General features: G+C 40.0%; 1 protein-coding gene across 1 annotated transcript in view; it reads left to right on the top strand.

The window, feature by feature from the left end:
* Positions 1-538: 538 nt before the first annotated feature.
* RUNX1T1 (runt-related transcription factor 1; translocated to, 1 (cyclin D-related)) overlaps positions 539-26,235 on the top strand; it is a 75,547-nt gene continuing 49,850 nt past the window's right edge. Inside the window, exon 1 of the mRNA XM_010183190.1 lies at positions 539-650. Coding sequence (XP_010181492.1) covers positions 644-650 — 7 coding nt within the window. The 5' untranslated portion in view covers positions 539-643. The remainder of the gene's footprint in view (positions 651-26,235) is intronic.

The raw sequence follows: 26,235 nt of genomic DNA, 5'->3' as shown, positions 1-26,235 counted from the left end.
TGTGGGGAGGGGAGGAAGAAGAGGAGGAGACCCTTTCGTATATCCTCATGCACGGTTTGAATTTTCAGTTAAATAAACAAACGTAGTCCTATGGAGTGCAAAATTATGGCTGTTAAAATAAAGAATGAATTTGTTTCCACTTTTGGAGGAGAGCTGATTTGAAGCGACACTTTTTTCTTTAATTGCTGTCAGCAGAAGAAAGGGTTAACTTTTAAAGAAAAAAAAATGAATAATTCAGTGTTTGGCTTATCACTCTGTATTCTACTTTCTATTCTTTGGTCATCTGGAACTTAGTGTGAAAGGTAGAGTAAAAGGAGTCAGCTGAGGGGAGCCGGGGTTGTGATAATTTGCACACACATCCCTGTCATTGTTCTGCCTGAAGAGACAGGGCTGGGTTCAAGGCCACATGTGCTCCTGTCATCATTCACATTTCTGCTCCAAGTGCAATACAGAGTGTCAGCTCTCCATCTGTCTTTGCCTGGCAAACGCACGCGCCCAGCATCCTGCCTCCAGCTACGCTGCCACAGCCAGTTCTGATGGCCCTCCTCGCTTCTCTGTTCATTCCAGAACAGGAGGCACTGAGCCCTAAATAAGCTTGCTTTTAGGAGAGAGCCATTTACAGTGTGGTATATTTTATCCAAGGATGCCTGGTGAGTTGAAATTATTGCAGCTCTTTCGGTTTTAAATGAAGAAATGCTAATTGTTTTTGGATAGTATTTTTTTCCTTTTTTTTTTCTTTTTTCTTTTAAAATAGAGGGTGATTTGCAAGCTGATATGGGTATGGAGCGATCGTGGATGCTAATTCTGTTGTATGTTTGGGGGAGGGGAATTTGTGTGAGGGAACTGCCAGAGATGATACTTACGGCAGGACTGGATGTTTCAATGGAAAGGGGTAGAAATAGCAGAAAGTCACTGGCTTTGTGGGTGCGGGTCTCTGCACGGAGGATCATTTTTAGTGAAGAGAAATACAGCTTTGGGCTGGCTTTCATGACTGTCAGCTGCACCTTGAATCTGCAAACATTTGATCGGTAGAGATCATTCACAGTGTTCACCCATCAGCTGAAATTATCTCTGTGAAAAGCTGTTTATGTTAGGGGAGTGAAGGAGATTTATAAAACAAATTATTCCAGCGTCATCTTAAATCATAGTCCTTAAGTGTCACCAGGCAAATCACTGAAATATGTTGACACAAAATAAAACAATTTTTAAAAATCTGCTGAATTAGAGGAATTGCTGTGGAGCTGAAAATTTTAATAGGTTGGTTTCCCCAGGAAAATATTATCCTTGGATCTTATGATTGCTTGTCTAATTTGTAAGTGTTATTGCCAGTGAAATTGGTGCTTCTGTGCAGGGTGATTTGTCTGCGGGGTTTTGCGAGAGGCTTGACCACAACCGAGTGGATTGAATTTGGTGTGTTTTTGTTTGTTTTTGTTGGTTATTTTCCCCCCTCCTTTGGTAAGAAGTGAAGAAATCCATGTGCCTGATTATAGCAGCCTGTGTCTCTGGATAAAAAAAGACAGGGCTAGAGATCCTACAGCTGGGTGGTTTGTGTGGATTATTTGGGTAGGACAGGCAGAAGAGGCTACGCTTGATCACAGAGAGTCTGTACACCTCGCAGATGGTGTTTTGAAACAGTATCTGCCAGTTTGCTGCAACCACAGTTCCATGTAGGTATTGCCAGTTGTTGGAAGAATGTTTTCCTTTTACGATTTTTATGCACGGTCCTACCCTACTGCTGGTATGTTTGCTGATCCTCTGGTTGTAACAAGAAAGTGGGCTCTGTTTGCTCAAAGCACAAGGCTAAGAGGATTTATATGGTTGAAATATGGGCAAATTAATTTGCATAGATAACAACTAAAGACTATGAAAGGTCAATTTAACCCTTTAAACATCAAATTCGATTTGCGTGCATTACATTCCTGGGAATGTGGTCTTCATTAGAAATAGCACGGTAATTCATTAGTTTGGAAAACTGTGCACTGCATAATTTGAATCCACTGAAATTTCCCTTATATTGGTATGAAACTCGTCTTCTCGTGCGGTTTGCTGTTTTTGTGTTTTATTAATATACTTATATTAAAATGACACAATCTTATCAGTTTTTATCCTTGTGTGCATTATTTGGGGCTATTGGCAAACACTGTTGGAATGCCTGAAGTGGAGATTTTTGAAAACCTATTAAGCCTTTGGCATTTAAATTACTTAATCTACCTGCTGGTTAAAATTTCATGCATCTTTAATCAAAATGGCATGCGCTACACTCGGGTATGTATACCCTTATCAATACTCATTAAGCTTTACCGTTAAGTAAATCTTTAATTTCCAGCATTCTCTTAAAGCCATAGCAAGCAAGAAGTGTGTTTTAATGTCAACTCGGAGTGTTAGAAAACCTTGCACTTGGATACAGAGAATACACTAACAGCTGTGACTGGGAGCATGTGCCAGAATGGAGATACTTGAACAGATCTGACACTTGGCTATTTTTGACACCCATCTGCACTTTTTTACTCTCCTCTAGGATGAACTGCCTCTCAATCTGTTCACAGCATATTTTAGCCCTTTAATATTGTGGTGTTGGGTTTTTTCAAATGGGCATTATTAGCCATCTGGGGCAGATTTTGTATGTTATAAGTAAGCACATTATGTACAGGAGATTAAAAGGATGTGTATTTTTATGTAATCTGATATTATGCCAGTGCCTTTTGTGTATGTGTGAAGTCTTGATTTCAGAAGCATCCCTTTAGTGATTCTGACATCTGAAGGCCTTCTTCTTGTTGGCGAAAGAACAGGAAGTAATAAAGACGGGTTCTGGTTTACATGTACCGATAACACTTTTACACAAAATAAATTTGCCCTTCAAAGACAAACTGTTCCTACTGTTATAATTGCCACTGGCCGCTCACCTCCTCGTTTCCCTGTCAGGGCAGAGCGACAGCAGCGAGTCTTGCTGATGAAACGTGGTAAAAGCCACTCGGCGGGTCCCTGTTCAGGCACTCCTGCAACTCTGAGCAAAGTCTCTGGAAAGAGGATCCCGTTAACATGCAGCTCGCACTCACCAAGTTAAACATTTTGTCAGTCTATGTAGTGAACTCTAGGAAGTGCTTATCTCTGAATAATTGATGCGGGAGGAACAGCGTTCAAATCTAATACAGTAGACCAGTTTCTCTGATTACTGTGAATGTGTTTTGGTTGGTTTTTTTTTGTGTGTGTGTATGTGTTGTGTTTTGTTTTGTTTTTAAAGAATTGTTTATTCCGGACTTTATTTATGAAACATTGCAAATCTATCAGTCATTTTATAGTACTTTCAAAGAACAGATGTTGGCCTACAAAATGCTTTATTATTGCCCATGGCAGTATTCAGCATGGTTTCCTTAAAAGGACAATCAGTGATCACAGTCATTGTAGCCTAGAAATAATGCTGCTCTTTCAGAAGATGGCCTGGTATTAGGTCAGACCACCCTTTTTTTACTTCTGCTCTCCAGATGTGGCTGCAACTTTTTTTTTTTTAAAAGTTCATGTTTCAAAAAAAATGGGTTTGTTTTCAAAATCTGGTTTTACTTAAGATATCTTCATCCTGGAGTGCATTTCATAAATTGCCCACATATTTTTCTTAGCAGAGAACTTAACTGGCTGTAATTTTTAACACATGGCAGCATTCTGTGATATTTTCAAAACATTTGCACATAGCTTTAAGAAGGTCCCAGCAGAAATGATCCATCATCTCACAGCCAGCCCGTTTCTTAACAGCATATCTGTATTTTCCATTTAGCAGAGCTATATATTATTAGCTTACATTTTGGGTAGTAAAACAGTGCATTGCTGATTGTAAAACATGGACTTTATTATCTGCTGAAAATTGATTTGGCATTTATAGCCACTGTGTACTAGACTGGCTTTCTGGTTTTAACATTAGTGCTTGCAAGTGATGATTTGTTTAAAGAACAGAAACAAAATTGCCATGGACATAACTGTTAGTGTCCTGGTAACTGAACATTTGGATTATCCACCTGTTTTTTAAATACATGTGTCTAAATGCTGTTATACAGCAGAAGTCTCCTAACAGTCCATTAACCGACTTGTTCTGTTTTAAGTTGCAGTTGCTATGCTGTTACATTAGGACAATTCTGTGTCTTACGAAACAGGTTTCCTGCCAAACGGGGAAAATGTGTCTGGAAATACTTAAGTCTGAGTGTTAACCTTGCATCATTATTCCAATCATCCTACATAATGACTTTATCTTCTTCAGGATTCGGATAGGAGTGAAAAGCTCTTTCCCTAAGAGGACCGTGGGTCATTAGGTTCTTCAGATGCGTGTTGTAGGGTTTGGGAGGCGACACATAGTGACTTGCTTTTCAAAGTATTAAAGTTTCTTATTTTATGTTAGTAATAAATTCCAAAGTCTGCATGACATTATTGCTCTTATTTTCAACCCATGGGGCTGTGAACTGCATCTTGCTACATATGCATGGAATCACGGAATCACAGAACGTTAGGGATTGGAAGGGGCCTCAAAAGATCATCTAGTCCAGTCCCCCTGCCGGAGCAGGAACACCTAGATGAGGTTGCACAGGAAGGCGTCCAGGCGGGTTTTGAATGTCTCCAGAGAAGGAGACTCCACAACCTCTCTGGGCAGCCTGTTCCAGTGCTCTGTCACCCTCACTGAGAAGAAGTTTCTTCTCAAATTTAAGTGGAACCTCCTGTGTTCCAGCTTGTGTCCATTACCCCTTGTCCTATCATTGTTTGTCACCGAGAAGAGCCTGGCTCCATCCTCGTGACACTCACCCTTTAAATATTTATAAACATGAATGAGGTCTCCCCTCAGTCTCCTCTTCTGCAAACTAAAGAGACCCAGCTCCCTCAGCCGTTCCTCATAAGGGAGATGCTCCACTCCCTTAATCATCTTTGTAGCCCTACGCTGGACTCTCTCCAGCAGTAACTAACACAACAGGAAAGTAACTAACACAACATGGGATGCACGTCATGCTGCAGAAATAGCCATTAAAATATACAGTTTTAAGCAGGATCCCAAACACTCTGTGAAGATTTAGTGCTTTTCAGCTCAGACCCTTAGCTGGAGAGGGACAGACAAATCAGTTTCTCAGGACTGGTACTTCCTTGGTGTGCATAGGGTGTTTAGCGCTGATCACATCTTGATTTGAAGATTTTGGACTCCACAGTCATATATTTAAGACATGATCATCAGCGTGCAGATCAATGTGATCTCTGTATATGTGATTTTAAAAAAGTCTTGAATACCAGTTCTGGGTAAAAGAAATTGTAAAATGATGTGATATGCCAATTTGAAAAGTCCAAATAGAGAAGTTGATACATCTAAGAGTAGAAGAAGACATGGTATCTGGTCCTTTTCAGAACCTGTATATATACCCATACAAGTTTTCTGGGGTTTTTTGCTGCATCCTGGTTTTTTCCAAGTGTAACTCTACAAAGAAATCAGCGGAAGCCTGATCTCTCACTGTCAGGTCACAATTATAAAGCAAGGTACACAAGACTGCTTCTGCACTTGAAGCAGTAAGTGGCTTCCAAATTCAAAACTGCATGCCTTGGCTCTCCCCTCATTCCAGATGCATCGATGTTTATAACTCAGGTTTCCTAAGATACCGAGCTGCATCTGTGCATGCTAAGATCTGTCTCCGTGTCAATAGGGTTAAGCAGGCCAGTGCTGAGTTCACACCTATGTCTTTTTGGAATAGAAGTTCTTCTGTATCTGAGTTGTTTGCACAGTTGGATCTGGTAGGTGATCTCGGAGGAAGCCCAATGCGTATTCAGAAATGTTGGTCTCTTCACAAGTGCAGGCTTACTCTTTGTTCCCAGCAATGTGTGTGGTTGTAAACGGAGCCAGCGATGCTGAGAAGAGTAGAGATTAAATCGGGAAATCCATAGGACACAGCAGCGCTTGGATTTTCACTTGTTCGCAGCCACAGTCTGGCTGTATTGGCCCGCTTGGCAAGGCTGATTTCATTCAGTATCCCACTGTGCTAGTTTCACATTCACGCGCTTCCTCTGCGAAGCTGGTAAAGCCCTTGCCTTGCTGTACCGTGCTATCTATATTCACTGGCACAGCTCTCCAGGAGCTCAGCCGTCTCTGTACCATGTTGCATTTTGCCACGTACATTTGATGTTTCTGCCTCTTGAGCACGAGCATCACCAAACAAAGAGCAGGACCAGTGCAGGAGCCACTTCCTCCTTGCTGCCATTGCTCTCAGGGCTTGGTCCCTCCTGAACTGCTTCAAGAGTGATGAAGATTATTCCCACCTGGAATAAGCCGCTGCTGGGTGGTAGCTTTCCCCTGCACTGAGGGAATATGTTACAGACCTGAGCTTGAGCAGCAGCAGAAGGATTTGAATTAACGTCTTTCACCTCCAGTGTGAGGCTTCTACTTAAAAGACTTGAGTAAAATCAAAGCTCACCTCTTTTGTCTTGCCACGCTGTGTCTTACACAAACCAGTTCTACTTGCCAATCTTCAGTAGGTGAGGATATGGACATCTTTTCTGGGGGAGGGAGTAGTGCTGTGGATCCCATGTTTCCAAGTTACTGAGCCCTTGAAAGGCAAGAGTAAAGCATCTTATCTCCAGTATTTCCCTGTTGGTGAGCTGTAGGCAGTTGCTAGTTAAATATAACTATATCATCCTTTCTTTCATGAGCTGTCTGCAGCTACCTAATGGGAGGGTGTAGAGAAGATGGATGGAGCCAAATCCTTCTTAGAGGTACAGAGTGATAGGATGAGTGGCAACAGGCACAAGCAACGGACCATGATAAGTCCCATCAGGAAAAAAATAATTCACCATAAGGATGCTCAGGCTCTGAAACAGGATGTCCAGAGAGGTAGTGGGATTTCCATTATTGAAGACACTACGTTGGACAAACCCCTGGCAGCTTGATCTAACTGCACATGATTGGAGGCAGAAGGCCATGGACTATCTGATCTCTTGCGGTCATTTCAGCCTAGGTGAGGGTTCATCGTTCTCCTGGATCTGTTAGCTGGTTCAGATATCCAGTCAGAGGTGCTTCAGCCCTGTGTAGGGGAGAGCAGAGCAGTCCATGGCACTAGTTTTTGTGTGGTGTTTCAGGAGGAAATTTGAGCAGTGTTGAGCTTCTGAGCACCTGAAGTTACTTTATTCATTGAATCTGATCTGAAACCATTACTTCATCTGTAACTTGCAGAATGAACTTTGCCTTTGCGTGCTGGTAGAAGAGCAAAATTGTCAGGCTCAGCACTGGCTGAAAGGGCTGTACCTCCTTCCCTTATGGAGCTGTGCTTCCACATACCAAAGCTGAATTTAATTTTTTGTGCTGTTGGGTTTTTTTAAAAAATTATTTTCTTATTTTTTTTCCCTTTCTAGTAATTTCTTCTTTGCTGCCTTTATAGGTAGAGTGTGGAGAAGTAGCCTCTATATGAGCATTATTTGCAGAAGACAACGAGTCGCTGGAGACCTTGGGCTTTGAGAGGAGTTGCTTCAACTGGAGGTTCACAGATGGCTTGATTTTGTCCCTGTACTTGCAGCACACCACCTGGTAGTAATGTTCTTGCAGCTGGTTTAAGGCTGTAGTGTCAAAAGAGACACTAAACCGATCCAACTTCTAAAAATTTCCTGCCCAAATTCCTATGGCATGAAGCTACAGCCTTACTTGAGCTTTTCCATGATGTTGCATAATGAGTTGTGCACTTTTTTCTACTTCTTAAAAAAAAACCAACTTCATTTTCTTGCTCTTGGGAGCTGGCAGAGTTGTGAAATTTTCATGAGGACTAACTACCTGGTAGGGCCCGCACATCTGAATTAATTTAAATTATCCAGCCAGCTATTTCAGTATTAATCTGGATATATGTTCTGGAACAGTGCCTGCAACTTAAACAGGTACAAACTCTTAAGACAAAGGTGGCAGGATTTCTTTCTGAAGTTCAAAAGGAAATACTGTCAGCAGTGGACACAGTTATTACAAGTACTGCTCGTAAGGTCCTCATGCATTATGGACGTCTCTTTGGAAGCAGACTGTAACAAGCTCTGCTGCATTTTTGCATATTGGCAATACTGAACTGAGAAAGACCAAGAGAAGTGTGGAAATAGAGGAGTGAAGGAATCAGTGTTGCTCACCTCTTGGAGGAGAGGCTGAGGAATTAGGAAGAAAAATGTAACCCTTCAAGCACACTGCAAGTTCGTGCAGATCTGGTGTAGGGTCAGGCCTATATAATTCCTGGTTTAAAAAAAAGGGCTTTGCTGTACTGAGTTGAAATTTGAGGAAGTGGGATTTGCATATGCTTAACCGCAGCGAAGTTTGAAATGATGATTCAAGAAGCAGGAATATGTTTTACCTTTCAAAGTCCATTGCCTGTTACAGCTTATTGATACACCATTTATCTTCTGGGAGTTAATGCACTATTCTCGCTTTTAGAAGTCATTCAGAAAGCATCTTTAAAACTTAACTTGGTACCCTTTCAGTTTCAGTGCTTTATTGGAATTTTCTTCATTTGCTTATAATCCATTTCTCCAAGCCTCGGGAGCCCTCCTGTGCACCTCTGGTGCAGATTTGTTAGTCCTCCCTTTCTCTCTGATTCTCCTGGCGATGCTGGGTTCACTGTCTTACTGTGCTCCTGCTTTGAAACCACATACTGCTGAAGGACTCATCCCCCAATTTAGTGATGCAGGGCCTTTCCTCTTCCTTCTTTTAGATCTCTCCTTAATATGTGTTTGGTGAGTCATGCAAACACACATAACTCAGTCTTCCTGCCGCAAGATTACAGTTTGGAAAATGTGTGCAGTCATATCATCTGAAAATACAGTCATAATTTGATTCTTGCTTCTAAACTCTGCATTCCAAAGATATTCTGGTGGCCTTTTTAAGCCACGGCAGCAACCATACACACACAGCCTTGAATTTTCATTGTAGCTGTTTTATAATCCAAATCAAAGCCATCTCCATAGACTTGCTTATATGTGATTTCCCATATATTTCTTGAATTTTTAAGAGATTCTTTGCACCAGCATCTTGCAGAGCACCAGCCACATCCTTTGTGGTTAACAAATACAAATGAACATTTATTGTTTTAATTTTATTTTTCCAGCCCATTTCACCACATAATTGTTGACTGCATAGTTATATCTGCTAGCTTTGCATGCACTTATTTGTATTCTAGTTAGGAGAAAGTTCGCTCACTGAAGTTTGGAAGAGGTCATTTCTCTGTGGACAGTGTTACTGCTTCTTCTAGCTACTTTTATTTGCCTGGAACTGTACATGGTACACTGTTGTTCACTTTTTAAACTATAAGCGCTACAGTGTACAAAAATGATCTTTAAAAACCAGGGATGCAGTAATCTTGTTCTTTTTGAGAAGGAATCGGGGTTTGTATCAGTTTTGAAAGTACACTCTGAGAAATACTGAGTGAACCATAAAGACTTTAAAAGTTACGAACACAGGGAAAGCAAGCTGAAAGATGCTCATTAAAGCAACTTTGATTATGTCTGTAAAAGAAGGGATATAATTAGATAGTGAGGTCAGATAGCAGAGTAATTGAATAGCTTTGAAAGTCATCGGTTTTCTTCTCAAAAACCGATTTGCAACAAAGTTTACTGTGTCTTTGGTCTTGGAGTGTGGTTAAGTTTTTTATGCCTCCACTGGCAGAGGGAGGACAGTGATAAAACTCAGTTTGTAGAATTGAAGTGGTCCACGTTGGTCGAGTTTATCCTTCCATAGTGCTGTAGGATCTCCTTGCTCTTGGGTCCTGAAGGAGGGGGAGAGCGTCTGTCGATCTCATTCATTTTACTTCTTGGAAGTAATTTAAATTACCTCATTAAGATCAATATTTGACTATTTTACACTAAGATTGCATTTAAGACTGCATTGCATCTTCAGAAACAAAGGCAAAGTCCTGTGGAATTTGTCGGGGTATCTCTGCTGTAATGAGTGTATGTTTTACTTCTCTGAATTTCTAATAGTCAATGTGAGCACTTTATTTTCCCCTTGCAAATGGAGGAGAAACAAAACGGCCTCTCTGGGAATAGTTTGTTGTCTCTTGTTAAATTTTTAAAGTATTTTGAAGAATGCTCTTCTTCTTGTTTTGTTAATTTACTTACATCTCTCTTTACGTTATTCTCTGTGGTTGTAAAAGCAAATCTGTATTTGAGTTTTCTATATTTAATAAGCAGGACTGCTGTGCAGGAGATGAATGTGTGCATGAAACTTTCATTGAGAGCTTGGTATGAAAGCAGAGTCTTCAGAGCATGTATAGCAAGTTTTCTGATGGAGAGCGGTGTTGCAGCCTTTCTTTGCCCTCTTCAGACTCCTCTGCATAGACAGAACCACATCTTAGTGGAATAAGTTGGATTTGCATCGTTGCTTCTCAGCTGACCAGCCAGGCTTCTTCCTCTGACATGTCAATTGGTAGAGCTGTAATTTCCAATTCCTTTCATTTTGAGGAAAGGAAGCAATGTTATTTAATCTTTAGAGACCACCAGAAACAGAATTACTCAGTTTCTGTTGCCTTAAAGCTTTTGCTTCAAACTGCTCTTGAGAGTCTGTAAAAGCTCCAAAGATAAAAATACTACCTACGTTTCAGGTATTGACCTGCATCCCTCTGTAGAGCCACAAGAGAAATTATATACTCTCTCCTTAGTTAACTTTTATATTCTTTCAGAAAGAGCTTTGTGGTTGCTGCTGAATAACTTGCTTTTTCTTGAAGGAATACAGAAAAGCATGATGCCTTGATTTTGTCCCGACACCAGCAAATACGATTGCACAGTTTTGTCTGGGGCATTGGTTCAACAGAGACTTGGAAGAACGAGTGTCTGTTACTTAATCACCAGGAATGCTTAATAGTTTTGTCACAAGTGTTTTTCTTTTTGGAGGCTCTAAGTGTTTTTGCTGTCTTGCCACACTAAATATAGAATAGATGTCTTGATGAATTTCCCAATGGGGATTCAGCTGCAGAAACTGATGCTTTCTGAAACAAAAATCAAAGCCTTTTTTTTGGTCTCCTTTGGTCATTACAGTAAAGCTGCTGGTTTTTAAATATGTCTGCTTATAAATCTGGGATATGCGCACATTGTTGTGTGCAGTTTCTGGGTTTTGTAGGGTTTTTTTTGCCACAAAATAATATATGATGATGCAGATGTCCTGATACTGTTGTGTAAAACAGTTGATTGCAGATCTGATGGTGAAAGATGATCAGCAGCTAGCATATATCATCATCTTCTGATCCAAACAGGTTCCTTTGGGAGTCAGCTGTACTGTTTCAGTGTGTTGTAATTAAATTGAGTGCTGTTAAGGTGTCAGAAATTACTTTATAATGCAGGATAATGGACTTAAATAGACTTATTTGCACAATGCAAATCATAATCTAGCAAATTACCCTTAAAGGCTATATATTAAGAAACAAACCAAGTCCCCCAATATTCAGTAGGAAGAGAAAAGGAAAAAAGAAATGTGTCTGATTTCTGACTCAGGCCCTAAGACATCCTTGCATTAGGGTCTCTCTGGTCTTAAGAGATGCTAGAATAATGCCTGTTATTTGTGAATAACAGGCGTAAAGTGCTTTGTTAGAACGAAAAAGGTAATTATTTTTTATTTGTTAGAATTGGATGGGTGGGGGGAAATCGCTGTCAACCAGACGTTTAATACTTGGAAAAATCCTTCCTATGCGTGCAACAGCTAACTTGCATAACCAGCTCCTGTGAGGTTTTGAGCAATGTTAATTCCTGGAAAAGTTTGTGAGTTGGGAATACTCAGCACCTTGCAGAATTAGACTGTATTTATGAGAAGGCTAATGTTGTTAGGAAAATAATAGATTTACATGCATAGCGAGAGCTGTTTGCAAATCAGCAGGTGGTTTCTAAAATATCAGAAATTACCAAAATGTTTACTGATGTGATTTCATTCTGAAAAACAAACATGTTTAAAAATACTTGAACATTAAAACTTCAAATGCAAAAAGCTGATTTGCTTTCCTTCAGCCATCTCAGGTCTTTCTTACTTGTGATTTGAGTGCACAGATGCTTCATTTTCAGACTTGAGGACCTTATTTTACCTTTTGAAGGGCCCAGTAGAAAGAAAAAGAAAATAGTTTACTTGCTAACTATATATTTCAATAGGAGGCATATTTCTATGAATAGATAAAACTTCGGGTGATAACAGAAAATCTGGGTCTTAGTTTTTTGTGCGTGTGCACATACTTTCATACAGAATACTAGATTACATTTCTCTTTAGTCATATAAAACCTGCTTGGGACCAAATTCATTAATGATGCAAAGCAGTATTAAAATGCTACACTTCTGCAGAATCATAGATACAGATCCAAGCAATTCTTCAGTCATAAAAGTCATAGAATGTCATATCTCTAATTAAAAAAAAAAAAAAATCAAAATCCTGTAAACTAGTTTGCCCGTGTACCATTTCCATACTCTGATTTGAAAATAAAACCTGCTCCCTACCCTATAAATGGCTGTTGAATTGTGTACATCTTCTCTGAGAAGCTTCCCAGTGTGGTGAAAAGAGGAATTCAGTTCAAAGATCTTTAATCCAATTTCCTCTGTTTTATTTGGTTACACAGAAAGTCTTACCCTTTGCTGCTGCCCCCCAGTTCTTCCTTCGCCAATAGTACTGAGGGGGAAATTTTTGCCATGCTACTTATACATAATTTAAAACAATTGTGCTAGCTTTAAACCCGAAGTCTTTCTTCATCTATCATTTATCTCATGATGTTATCTTTTGTACTCGGTACCCTTCAGTAAGCACAGCCTGACACGTCTTGTGGCCTTTACCTTCTGCGATAAAAAAGATTGAAAAGTTGCTTGGCACCACCTGGTGAAGATGAGGCAACCCTGGAGAACTGTGCTGCAGGAGCAGGTGACTGATGCTGAGAAATGTGCCAGTCTGGGGACACCGCTGAAGGGCTGTAGTGGGGAAGGGGGAGGGGCAGGGGAGGAAAAAAAAAGAGCAGGAACATTAATACGTCTTCCTGAGGTTTGATGGGACATATACTGCCTACTGTTCCATCTGGTGCTTATGATAGCATGGCATATTAGCATGCTGCAAGTTCATAATGTATTCAGGGCGAGAAAACACCACTTGCATACCAATTGAGGCGTCCTCTTTCTCGGAGCTGCCTGTGAATTTCAATGATGTTTATGCCTCCTAAGCCATGACTGAAGCAAGCATTTCTGCTCGTGGAGGAATAACAGCAGTCAGGGACTCTGGCTGGTGTGGGTTTTCTTTCCCCTATTTGTCACCTTTTTAATTTTTTTTTTTAAAGTTTTTTTCTTCCTGCTCTCTCCTCTCTATTTATTTTGTTGGGGAAGCTTAAAAACAGGTTGAGATTTTGGTCTAGCTTCTGTTAATATTCCATATAGCTTCTGTTAATATTCCATTAACTTCTTTTTCAGGGTGTAGTCTATTGTTTTTTTGCTCATCTCAAATTGCTTAAATGTACTTTTTATGACATTTTGATGAAATTACTCTGAAAGCAGTGTCATGAAGCATTTAAAAATAGCACATTGCAATTCTGCTTTATATTCAGATTTCAAGTATTGCTAAATTAAAGAACAAATAATACCCTGAACTCTGTATTTCATGGTAAATTATTTGGGCCCTGCCTCTTCAAAGACTTGATTTTAATTTTAAGCGTGCTCCCATAATAAGATAAGTATCTGAAGTTGAGCAGGTGTGTAAGTCTTTGTAGGAGCGAGGTCTTTCTATCGATCCCTTGCAGGAAATGTACTGATATGTTCATTTTCTTTCTCCCTATCCTGTCCTCTTTGAAACTCTGCTGAGATTGACACTTGACTGGAGATGAACTCAAGCCTGCACCATAGAAACTCTTGACTGCACATTTTGTTTCTGAACTTGTCAAAGATTGTGATCTTTTTATGGCTCAGTGCTGTGAACCGCACCCAGGCCCGAACCGCTCCGCAGCCCTCCTTCCAGTGGGTTTTGAAAGTGTGAAGTTTACACACAGGGTAGGGTATTTGATGTGGGATTTTCAAGTCTCTGGAGTAATACATGAGTACGAGTCACGTTTGCCTTTGTTGGTGGCTGTGCTTCTAAACCGCTTCACAGGATTTGAAAGTCCTACCCCAAAAGAGGAGACTGAGCTTGCGGCTTGAAGAGGAAAGAATATTAAAACAGTATCTCTAGTACAGACCCGCTTAATGAATGCATTTGGTATCTCGTCCCTCTACCTGCACAGCTGGACTCTTGCTCCTGCCCAGAACCGACTGTGGTTTGAGGCTTTAGCTTAATCTTTAATGCATATAGCTGTCATGCTAATATAACTTTAATAAAAATGTACTAGGTAGCACTTTGAACTCCTTCAGTCTAATTTAGTATTAATCCACTTGATTACTGGAAAAGCAAAGATCTTGCTATAGTTCTGATCCTTTCTTTCAAATATATCCAGCCGTGACTTTTATAAATATATATTTTCAGAGAGTCATTTAGCCACTCTTGCATAGATAAGAAATGAAAAATGCATTAGTCATCTTGACAAAGAATAAATTGACTTCTTTTGGTTTACTATCTGAATATCTGTTGTCTGGTGGCTTAAGAACATTCTTTGTTTATTGATGGTGCATTTAGACCTAGATATTAATGTCTTGTCTTAAATGCGAATTATTTTTATTTTTTTTACTTAATACATTCAGGAAGGCTAATGTTACTGAATAGGAATGTGGAGGAGGTAGTGTTGGTAATTCAAGCAAGTTTAGTCAGCACTTACAAGATTCTTGAAATGTTTCTTGATGTCCTACAGAACTGTTAACATCTGCACGGCTTGTGAGAAGAGCCACATTTATTACAGCTGTACGCTCGCTAGAATGCAAAAGAAAAGGGGGGTGGGGATCAGAACTAAGAATGAAGCAGCTGGCTTTCAGTACAGAGATTTATCATTTTACTCTCATTACAGACCGACAGTAAACTCTGCGTGGAGTCCTTTGCATCAGCTTCTTTGAGATGGCAGGTTGAAGGCATGGGAGTTTAGCTGTCAGTAGATACAGTCCAACAAAATAGACACGGTACAAAAGAAAACAAAGCTTTTAGATAAATAATCACAGGTGAAGTTCAGCATTTCGAGGAGCTGCTCCAGCATGACATAATGTGATGCAGAGCATGTGTTCAAAGTCTACATTTGAGATGTTAAAAAAAAAAAGAGAGATTATTTTAAACAATAAGAAAAAGAAGCAGAAGAAGTGGAGGCATAATAAATGAGAAGGCTGCTGGCTCCCTGCAGAGCCAAGGAGGTCATACAGTTTCTTGTCCCAATTCAAGCCAGGGTTTGAGGTTGCTGGAGGAAGGGAAAGTCTGGTGAGAGGCTCCTGAGGTCCCAGGCCTGACCGAATGGTACAATAGCACCTCGGGTGTGTTTGCTTTACCTCTTCTTTCCTTGCTTTTTGTGCTAGAAGAGAAAGCCAGGGAAGAATTATCAGAATCCCATTTTCTGTCTCACTTCTTCCTGTGAAAAATCATGTATATGCTTCCAGAATGAGGCTTTGTTTTGGTCCAAGTTCCGTTCCCCCTTCATCCATTTCTTATCAGCCACTGAGACAGATTTAAACCCAAGCTCTGCCAATATTGTAGCTGTTTGTTAGTTGTCACAATGTTCATTTCAATTAAGATCAAAGTCTTTTGTAGTTTGTATTTTTGTTTTCCCATTTATCTGTTGGAGATGAATTAAAGTTGGTATTTCTTTTGTTTCCTCTGGTTAATGTAGCTTGGTATACTAGCTCTCTTACCTTTTTTCCTCACACTCTTTAAGTGAACCTACTCTGGTTTTGCTCAGTTAACTTCTTTACAACGTGCCCAAGCCTTTCACAGTGGGAGTAGCAGGATCTGTTTCTGTATCTCCCACTGTTTCTTAACAGCCTCAGCAACCAAGGAAGCTGCAGGACTCTGCTGCTGTTCTTTATTGCTCTCCTTAAATGGTGGTTCTGAATAATTTCCTAATATTTTCTAATATGAAACCTGCTGCATATTCACTTACAGTGAAAGCACAAAATGCTGCCCATTAAGAAACAGGGCCAATTAGGACCTTTGCAATGAATAGCATCCTCTTGTTGAAAGAACTCTAAAAAAACCCCAGTTGGTTGAGGTATCTTTATCTACTCACAAGTTTCTTCTGGCAATACTGTTGATGTATAGCAGATATCCACTCTGCTGACCTACTGTGCCTTTTATCCCATCTATCTAACCTTTCTGCTGCTACACTCATCATCATTTAATTATAGCATGTGGCATTGTAAGAGTTCTAACATATAATCACTGCCTCCTCTTCTTTCCATTTTCCTGATACCAGAGCACGGGCAAAAGCAATTTTTTTAACATTTCCGTTATGAAAATGACTGCATTTGATTCATTAGTGTTCACCACTTCATAGCTTCTGAAGCGATGGTTTTAGTTTCTCTAAGTTTATTTCCACTTAGTCTTGTGGAAACACATTTTTATCTTAATTTTGTGCAGATTGTTGGCAGTGAACAGAATTATGTGCAAAACTGAGTAGCTCTCTAAGTCAGAGCTCATAATCACCATTGGAAATGACCTGTTAAGTTTCTAATAGCACAGTTACTGAAGCTACTTGCTCTATTGCAATAGTTATGAAAAAGATAATGGATAGGAACACATTTGGGGACAATTGTTCTTAATAACTGTTTAGTATTTCATCCAGATATTCCTGTTTTTCTCTTTTTAAAATTTTCCTTTCCTAATTCCAGAATTTACCTTGGATAGTTATTGCATTTCAGTAGTCAAAAATGAAATGTTGTTAAATTTTGGTTGAGTATTTTGAAATTCATGTATCATCACGTGAGTATAGTTGTGCAAGCATGATCAGGGTCCTACGACTGGATATAGTGTGTGATTGTTGGTGCGTTGCTGTCTGATGTGCTGCCTGCTGCAATTTGGCTTTTTGAGTATTTCATATAGAAAGCCATCTCCAAAACAGGATTGGGGGTGGGGTAGGGGAGTTGGGACCATCTGCCTTGTTTGGCTCTGGAGTAGGTAGGTGACACTTGGAGGCACTGAAAATAGTCTTCCTTTGCAGCCAGTGCTGCCTAGTTATTCTTTTGTGGAAGAAATTTTTATAGCCAAAATTTAGAGAAACAGTTAATGTTATGTTTGGTACTGTGGAAGCAGAATAGTACATACTGATGTATACATACATGTGACTTTTGATACTGGCAAGAACTTTTCTTAAAGGATTTCCTCTTGACTTTCTGAGTACCTTGCCATTTATGTTGAATTTTCCACAGGGAAGGGAGTTTTCTCCCTGTGTGGCTGCACAATGTCGGCTCCCTCTGGTGGTCATCAGGCACCTAGAAACATTCCCAGCGATTTCACCCAGGCCTGCTCCCAGCTGCCCCTGTTTCTCACCACGTACCCCTTTTTCTGACACACTGATCCCATCTGTGAAGGCTGAAGGTGCATCCTGAGGCTGTTCCCATGCCATGGCAAGAGGCAGCTCCCGTTGCCCTCTCAACCACCCTCTGTTCTGCCACAGAGTTTCTTTCCTCCTGTTGAATATTCTTCCCTGTCTCATAAAAATGGCTCCTCTTCTGGTTAATCTGTTCCTTAACGAAGCAAAATGTATTTATCCAAGTAAACCCAAAGCCAACTGTAGGGTGTTTCCATAGCACAGAGAGAGTTAAATCTGCTTTTCATAAGGGTCTTTCCATGTACGTGAGATTCTTTTCATGTACAAGGAAACTTACTGTGTTACCAAGGGTTAAGTGCATGCACGTTGAACACTTGGAGTTCAAACACATCAGGCTTCTTTACTTTGTCAATATTTCTCTTGCACTTGTAGCACTGAGTGGTTTCTCTCTGGTGTCTGACTTCTTGCCCTGCAGTTTCCCCTCCATTTAACACTCCCTTTAGTGTAATTGAAGACTGTTCCTTTCTTAGAATTTTCTAAAGCAGAATGTAAAAAAAATAAAATTACTGTAAGTATTTTTATATATAAAATCAAGTAAGTAAGATTTGATTAAATATGTGTATAGGTGTATGCACACGCACACACACAGGCACATGCCCACACATACGCACATGCAAGCTATGGAGGCTGTACTGATCCACAAAGTTCAAAATTATATTGCTGTGTTGCAAGAGTAGGTTTAGCTGGCTTGATGAAAATGAGGTTCTGTAAATCTAAAAACCTTTGTTTGTATGTATTCATTAGGAAAAAAAGGAATACATATAATTAATCTGCTGGGCATGAAACGAAGCATGCTTGACAACTGTCAAGCATGGCAATACTATGATACCTGAAGTTGTTTTAATATTTTAGTTATATTTTCTGTAGTTTCTGTAATAATTGCTGATTTTTTCCAATTCAGGCTTCAGGTCTATGGGGGTGGGTTTTCTTTCTTTTTTTTTGGGGGGGGGGGGGGAGGGTGTTTGTTTTTTTGGTGTGGTCAGATATTTAAAAGTCAAAGGAAAGCTACTTTAAAAGGAGGAAGTTTTAAGTTTTATTGTGCAAGACTAAGACTGCTGTGATGCTTTACGATCTAGAAGCGTTGTGTGTAATTGTATGTCCTATGAGTGGTCTCATTAGTTTACCTACGGCTGTTTTCAGCATCTACAGTTAAGCACATATTTTTAAGTCTGGGACTGGGGACTGCAAGGCTAACCCACCACTTCTCTTTCTGGGTGATCTAACCTGATGTTGTGCCATCGTGAATTTCTGTGAATTTACTGACTTAAGAAGGGGAGTGCAATCTGGTTTTACATTTTTTTAGTCTGGTTTTACGTGACATAGAGAAGTTTCTTCCTTTCCCTCTTTCTTTACATGCTTGTATTATTTCATACTAACATTAAGGTATCCATGTGATGTATTAGGCCAGACAATTTGAAATACGTTTTTGTTTTTGCAATGGTAACATTTGTTTTGCTCGTGAGCTTATTTGTTAACATGTAATATTAACTAATCCAAGAAAGTATTTGAGATGGAGGGTCTTCATTTCATGTGAAGTTTCTGAGACTCTCTTTTCTCCCTCCCTCTTCCCCGTTGCTGCTTTCAGGTGCGCTCCAGTGCCCAAAATAAAAGACAGTTGGTGTAACATGCAGCATCGAGGAGGAGCTGACGTGTAACTAATAATGAGTATTTTCTCACGCTCTGTCTAGACAGTCATGTAAACACAAGATGTCTTTAATGGCATCATCTGATGATGTGATGTGATAGCCTTCCAAAGCGTGTATTTCCACAAATTATTCACTACTTTCACTTCTCTGTCACTGATAGTGGTAGTAAGTAACAGTGGCAGCACCTGAGCGAGGGTTTCTGGGGGAAATATGTTTTAGTTGGTGGTTTAATACCTCTCTAGGCTGGCTGAATAGAAACCAAGGAGGTTAATATGCCTGGCAGCTGAGGATCGGCGATTTTCACGTACGCCAGCCTCACTGCTACAGCACTCTGAGTGCCTCTGGTTCTCATGAGGCAAAGGACCTGGGTCTGCATGGGCATATTTACATTATCTGGTTTAGCAGTCTTAGGAATTACTAAATTAGAGGCTCTTACTCTTCTTTTCACTGATTATATGGGGAGTCCAGTCTGCTAATTTAGCTGTCTGGTAATGATGGGGAGAAATTAGCAGCCTTCCTTGGACTGGAGTGGTACTTGCTGTTAGGAGGGAGTTTGGCTGCCCATGATTTCTGTCTTACAGGTAAGGTCTTATTTCCCAGGCCTGCGCATTTGGCCTAACAGAACAAATTTTTCATCATTTGGAATGTCACTGGGAGAAATGGGGTTCTTGGATGGGTAAAACTGTGCAATCTGATAAAGCAGGGGTATGGGAGCTTGATACACGAGGTAAGGAGCAGTCTGGGCCAGACTGGCCAACACTACTCCACATCTTAGAGGATTTTGACTTGTCCATTCCAAATTTCATATGTATATCGGCTACCTTCTCAGTAGTCCCTATGTCATCTTTTCAGAAGTATAGCCATGGCAAATACCACCTTCTACAGCCATGTTTGATTCTTTTTGAGCCTAAAGAACTTCTGGCACGTTTTATAAATGTAAGCACTGCCATTTAAAAGTACAGCCATATAACTTTTGCTGGCAGAGTAATTTAATATCTAAAGTTTCTCTGAATCTAAATAAGTTATTTTAGATTATTTTATATAGTCTGTATTGGAGACTTCAGTTCTAGTTAAAACTAATGGATTACTAATATCCATACTCTCTTAGGACTTTTCTAAAATGATACAGCTCTGCTTTACACTTTAACTAAGTGCATTAAATATAAAGGAGTTCATATTTTGATTGTGCTTCAGACTTTTAGCTGTATATAACAAACTGCCGTCAATTTAGGATCATACACACTTCAGATTAAAAACATTAAATATGCTTCTGGAGAGCAAGTTTGGAAATTTTAATTGATATTGGAAGAAAAAATGCTCTTACTTCTGGTGGCAAGGATGTGTGTTATGTGTGGTTAAGTATGTAAGAGCATACCAACAATACCAATTTGAAGCTGATGGCATTTGAGTTACTTAGATACCACTCTAAATTCATCTGCAGTTTGTCAAATAACAGGCAATCCTGACAAGGATAGGTCTTCCAGAGAAGATGGTACAAAAAGGAGATGAATTACTGGTCAGGGAACCTTTGGGAAGCCACATCCGAAAACACCCCAGTGGTTTCCTCTGCAAGTATAGGAGAAGTGAAAGGAGTGATTGCTAATGTGGAGGGGTTGTCCCCTCCATAGCTTGTAGGGGAGGCCAGGGAGTGTGTTTGGCCAGCAGTGGCTCTGATGGATCTTCAGTTCTTCATCTGAGAGTGGTGGGCACATCTTCTTCACTTCACTTGGGCCTCAGTGTTCAGTGTACTGGTTTTGGAATAGCAGTAATAGCAGGCCTGTGGCGTGGAAAAAAACCACTCAGAACGCACAGTTCTTCATTTGGTAACTTGTCAACAAAATGAAGTAGAAAAGCTCCATGAAACAATATCAACAGGAAAATACTACTTTGATAATCATTGTGGGACTGCTTGCATATTAACTGCATTAGTTACGCATAGATAGAGGCATTTTAATGATGCTTGGTGGGATATTTAGAATAAATCCAGATTGTCCTCACCTTTGTTACAGGCCAACTGGTATGTATTCAGTCATGACAAGGGAACTTGTAGACTTTGTTTTCTGGGGGCTTATGGAAACTTAGGAAGGCTTCAGCAATATGGCACTTATTTTGCTTGTCTGTCTTGCTAAAGTATTTAATAAACTGTTATGATGGTAGTAGATACGGATTTAGAATGTATTCTTCTCCCCTGTGTTGCTTTGTATGTTCAAGCGATTTTACATGGTAAAATTTGCAAAGCCAGGAAGGAGGAAGGAGAAAAGAGGCATTTAAAAAAGATGCAATTCTGACAGGAGTCAGTTTTTAATTATTAAATAACTGAAAGTGAATTTATGACAGTTTTGAAACTGTCAAAACATGTCAGATTGTTAAATGGGAGGAAAAAGATTATTTTTTAAATTTCTTTCCTCTTTTTAAATGAAATTATATGATAAGACAAGTTTATTTCTTTCAGGAGAAAATAATATGTCCAAGCCAAGCCATAACATTTTTGTTTTAACTCTGAGACTGAACTAATGCATTGCTTATTTTAAAATATGTGTAACTATCTGGCCTCCAGCTGCTAAGCCGTGTGTGGGGGGGACAGGTTTATTTGCCAGTCAGCACCTCTCACCCTAAAGTCCTGAAACAAAAGACAGTGCTTTTGCCTTTTCCTTCTTCTTTTTCAGTCAGTTGTCATGATGGTAAGACCAGTCAGGGTACCATTATGGATGAAGAACATGACACAAAGCACTGTCTGTCATTTACCGAGGTTACATCATCCACAGGCTCTTTCAACTGAAACTAGGAGACAGTAGCACAAAAATAACTTTCAGGTTTTGGGAGACAAGTGGAGATTGTGTTATTCTTATGGCTTTTTTTAGCACATCTGAAGAAAGCTCAGATAACTTAGTCTGCGATAACTTCAGTGAGCTCCTAGGATGCAGAATTTCTTCTAGCTCCTGCATATTAAATGAGAAGAAATGGGTAAACTGAGTGTGCTGACTGTGATATGAAACGTTCAATTATCTGAGCAGAGGAGAACCAAGATAAGACTGCAGCAAAGTTGTGATATTTCTCTTGCAAAAGGGTCATCTTTGATATGTGAGCTACATACCCAATGTGCTAAAAAGGCAATGAATCTTTTATGTTGTCTTGAAACCTTTGCTGTGCGCATCAGGCTCTCACCCCACATGCATTCTCATTCCTGGACTATAAAGCTTGCAGAGGTAATGTTTTGTGACAAAAGAGAGAGTCTGAGTGTCTGAACTGCTTTCTGGTACTGCCCGTCTGTAAATTATGTAGGGAGTAAATGTTCTCCAATGGGGAACTGGAAACTGGGTGATGTTTTCTTTCTGGGCTAATAATGTTATTACATCTGATGCTGACAGAAAGTTTTATCTAAAATATGCCTGTTTGAGATCAGTTGTTTATAGCACAAAACCATCCATTGTGTTTCAGTCCTTGTTTGTTCATTAAGAAAAGGTCAAAAAGGCCAAGAGACGAATGGAATGAAGAATGGACTGGTCTCAAACAAGCCCCAGGCGTGCTATACTGGGAGATGGTCTGCGGCTGTGTTGTCCAAATGTCCTGTTTTACAACTGCATCATAGGACTTCCAGGTTTCCCCAGTTGTGCTGTGCACAGTGTGGCTTTACCATATAGGCTTTACTATATAAATCAAATTTATACCATGCATTCTCGAACAAGTCCTTTTCAACCAGGTACCGTGTAATGTTGTCCTGGTCTGCGTAGCGGCAGGTCTGAGATACAGGAGTTGTGAGCCTTCACAGACACTGCCTTGTAGCTGTGCTGTGTAGCTTGGCCAAATCTAAAGGAGGGGAGGTTCTTTACTGGCTGTAATGTGATAGTGGTATGGATGGAAGAGCTATGTAATTTGGCCTCTTAGGTGGACTTGTGAGTTTCCATCTCCCAGTTTGTCACTAGTGTGACTCACAACCCATAGTTACCTGCTTGCAAATTCTACGCTATCCCTCTCAAAATAATAAAAATTAGTCCAATGCCATCTAGGTAGCCATCATCAGTATTAAATCCCACAGATTTAATTATAAATATATATATATATATATATTCATATAATTTGCGTAGTGGGGGCAGATTCTAATCCTGTGTCTTATGTGTGGGTTTTGTACTTTCTGTGAGTTTAAAGGAAACAAGACAATGGGCTCTTTTAATTTGGCAGGTTTTATTTTTATTTTTAATGTGTTGGCACAGAAGTAGCAAGTATTGTACAATCAATATGGAGAGCCTTTTTTAAGAATCTTTCATGCCTGAATATACATCTGGAACTGTTTGCGCTAACTAAAAGTAAAATAAATGCCACAGCGTATTATACCATGCTTTTTTTCATTTAAAAAAGGAAATTGAAAACATACCACTCCTAGAAATGCTTGACATTTAATTGGCTATTGAAATGGTATCAGTAAAGTATTTATATATTCCATATTTTTTCCATACATCAGCTTTCCTTGATGCGTTAGACTTGGAAGGGTGCCACGTGATCCAAAATGTTGCCATATATGAAAGACCGCCTTGTTTTAAAAATGGACTAAATCATTTAGGATACAGGAAGTAAATTGGTTTGAATACATGCACATCTCTCTCTGCCCCTGCTCTTGCACATTTTTACTTCTGAGTGTTCCTTGTTTGTCTTCAGAAGCTCTCTGTGCTTACAGTAAATATCAGTGTTCACCTAACAGCTAAATATAATATAACTCCTACCATAAAATCTGAATGAATGAAAAGAACACTATGGTTTCATGAACCAAGAAATCCACAGAAGAAATATCATAATTTAAAGTTGGTTTTACAACATTCTTTAATTTCAAACGGAGCAAAATACTTCTGTGGTAAAAGCACAGTTCTTCACTTTATGCTGTAGAAGAGATTCAAGAACGTGTATTTCAAAATGTTTTGGTTTTGGTTTTGTTTTGGTTAGGTTTTTTAAAATAAAAATATAATCCAAAGCAAATGCAATAGATATCTGCATACTTGAAACATATTTTCTGAATTTTTTCTAAGTCTCTCACTGCACCAGAGGGTTGTGTGTATGGATTAGGAGCAGACCATTATTTCACCATCTATCTCCATCCTGAATTGATTGCAGCAAACACTGCAGAATGAATTGCAGATGTCTCCTTTTCCCTCTGGTTTGAAGGACCTGGTTTCAGCCCCATTTGATCCGATCTGGGCTAAGGCACGTTAAGTCTGTCACTGTTTAGAGGGATTCAGTGGAAGAAATCTTTGCACCTTAAAGAAGTTACTCTCTCTGTATACACAGCCTGCGCTCTGAAATATGTGGTGCTGTGGGATACTGCCTGTATGAAACATTCTGGTGTGTCTCTGCTAATACAGGATTATTGTTTAAAAATGTCAGAATCCAACAGAAAAAAATAATCAAAACTAGCTTTGCAAATTGGGAGTTTGCATTGACAAGAAAGCATAAAAATATCTTTGAATTCAAGAAATTAAGCAATTTTAAGACATGATTTTCCTTAAAGTTCTTGCGGATTTCAGGTAAAGTTCTATGTATACGCTCCTGTATTATAAAATCAGAGCAAATGTACATGAAATCTTACACAGGCTGGATTTCAAGTGTAAAAAACAGAGATTTTCCTCTTGAGGGATTCCTTCTTCCCCTCCCAAACTCTCATCAGCTCTGAATATACAGATAGCGTAATATCCACGAAGAGTTTGTATGATAAGTGTCTATACATAAAAGCCCTCACGGAATAACATGGTTTAGGGGAAACTTGGCTGTGAATATGGTTTAGATCCAATTTTGCCTTTAGCTTTCATATTTTCAGGCTATTTTTCAACAATTAGGGTAAAAAGTGTGTGGTTTTAAATAAAAAAAAATATTTAAAAATAGTGAAAAAGCCGGAGTTCTAAGCTAAATAACGCTTTAATTAGCAGCAGATGTGCCACTGCTGCTGAAGTCCTCTGGGGTTGTGGGTGGTTGGACAGAGGTGGGTGCAGAGCTGCTGGATGCCCGTGCTCCCAGCCCACAGCTCCCTCGCAGGTTAAGGGACCAGCTGTAGGAACAGGGGACAGGTAAATAGTAGCAGTGAGAGCAGAATGGCTCCTGCAGGAAATTTGCTATTAAAGAAGGTGGAAAGGCAGGATGGAAAGGCTGCAGTGGAGCAGGCTGTTCTCCTGGGCAATGTGTTGGTGGTGGGACCTTCCCAGCACGTGGAAGAGCTTTGCGTTTTGCATTGTACTTCTTCAAAATCTCTTTTACCCAGCCCCCCCCTCCCTACCAAGGAGAGTCTCTGCTTTGACAAGATAATCTTGTACCCTGGTTAGACGTCTCTCGAGGTGTGCTTGAAAGGAGTCTAGTATCTCCTTACAGAAGGCAGGGCTAGGGGACTCTCAGACAACCAGAAATAAATCTGTCTGCCTGCCATCATACAGTAGCAGAGTGGAGTTTAGGGCTTTGCAAGGGGAAGAGAGAGGTTAAACAAAGGTAAGTGGCCTGTAGAGGGTTTTTTTTACCACTAAGAGATCCAAAGAAAGGTAATTAGGAAAATGAACCCTCATGTCATTAGATTTATATGAGGAATGCAAGGGTATATGGATAATTTCAGCTATCTGCAGTGGCAGACACTGTTCGAGGGAGTGAAAACCAGATGGATCGCGGTAGAATGGCAATCTGAAATTGGAGGGCAAAACCAACACACCATTCCCCATTACCATGTTCAATTTAAGTAACAAAACATTGCCAGCTTTTTTGGGAAAGCCTCCCCCTTCCAATCTGAGCGCGTTTCTGATCAAACCTGAACTTTGAAATGCAGCAAAGAAGGGGAGCAGGAGCCGTGCGGCTGGTCACAGGCTTGGGATCGCTTTTAGTTACCAGCAGCTGAATCAGAGGATCCAGGCTGTGCCTGCTCACTGCGAGCAGCAGACTGTTCGAGGAGTTCGATTTCTCTCACTCATCCTTCCACCCACCTCCATCTCCTCTGTGCCTGTGTCTGCGCTCCCACATGCTTCAAATCTGTGTACCTGGACTGCCTCCTTAACAGTTCAATGTGAGTGTTAGCAGAATGAAAACCAGATGGACCAGCAGTTCCCACTGTTATCTCCCCACCAGCTCTGGCAAGCCTCCCTTTCTCTCTCCTTTCTTGGCATGGCAGAAATATTTGCCTTTATTTAGGAGGGCTTGG

Source organism: Mesitornis unicolor, unplaced genomic scaffold, assembly GCF_000695765.1.
Source record: "Mesitornis unicolor isolate BGI_N332 unplaced genomic scaffold, ASM69576v1 scaffold9584, whole genome shotgun sequence".
Lineage (NCBI taxonomy): Eukaryota > Metazoa > Chordata > Aves > Mesitornithiformes > Mesitornithidae > Mesitornis > Mesitornis unicolor.
The sequence above is the reverse complement of the archived record's forward strand: the minus strand, read 5'-3'. Positions and strand labels throughout refer to the sequence as shown.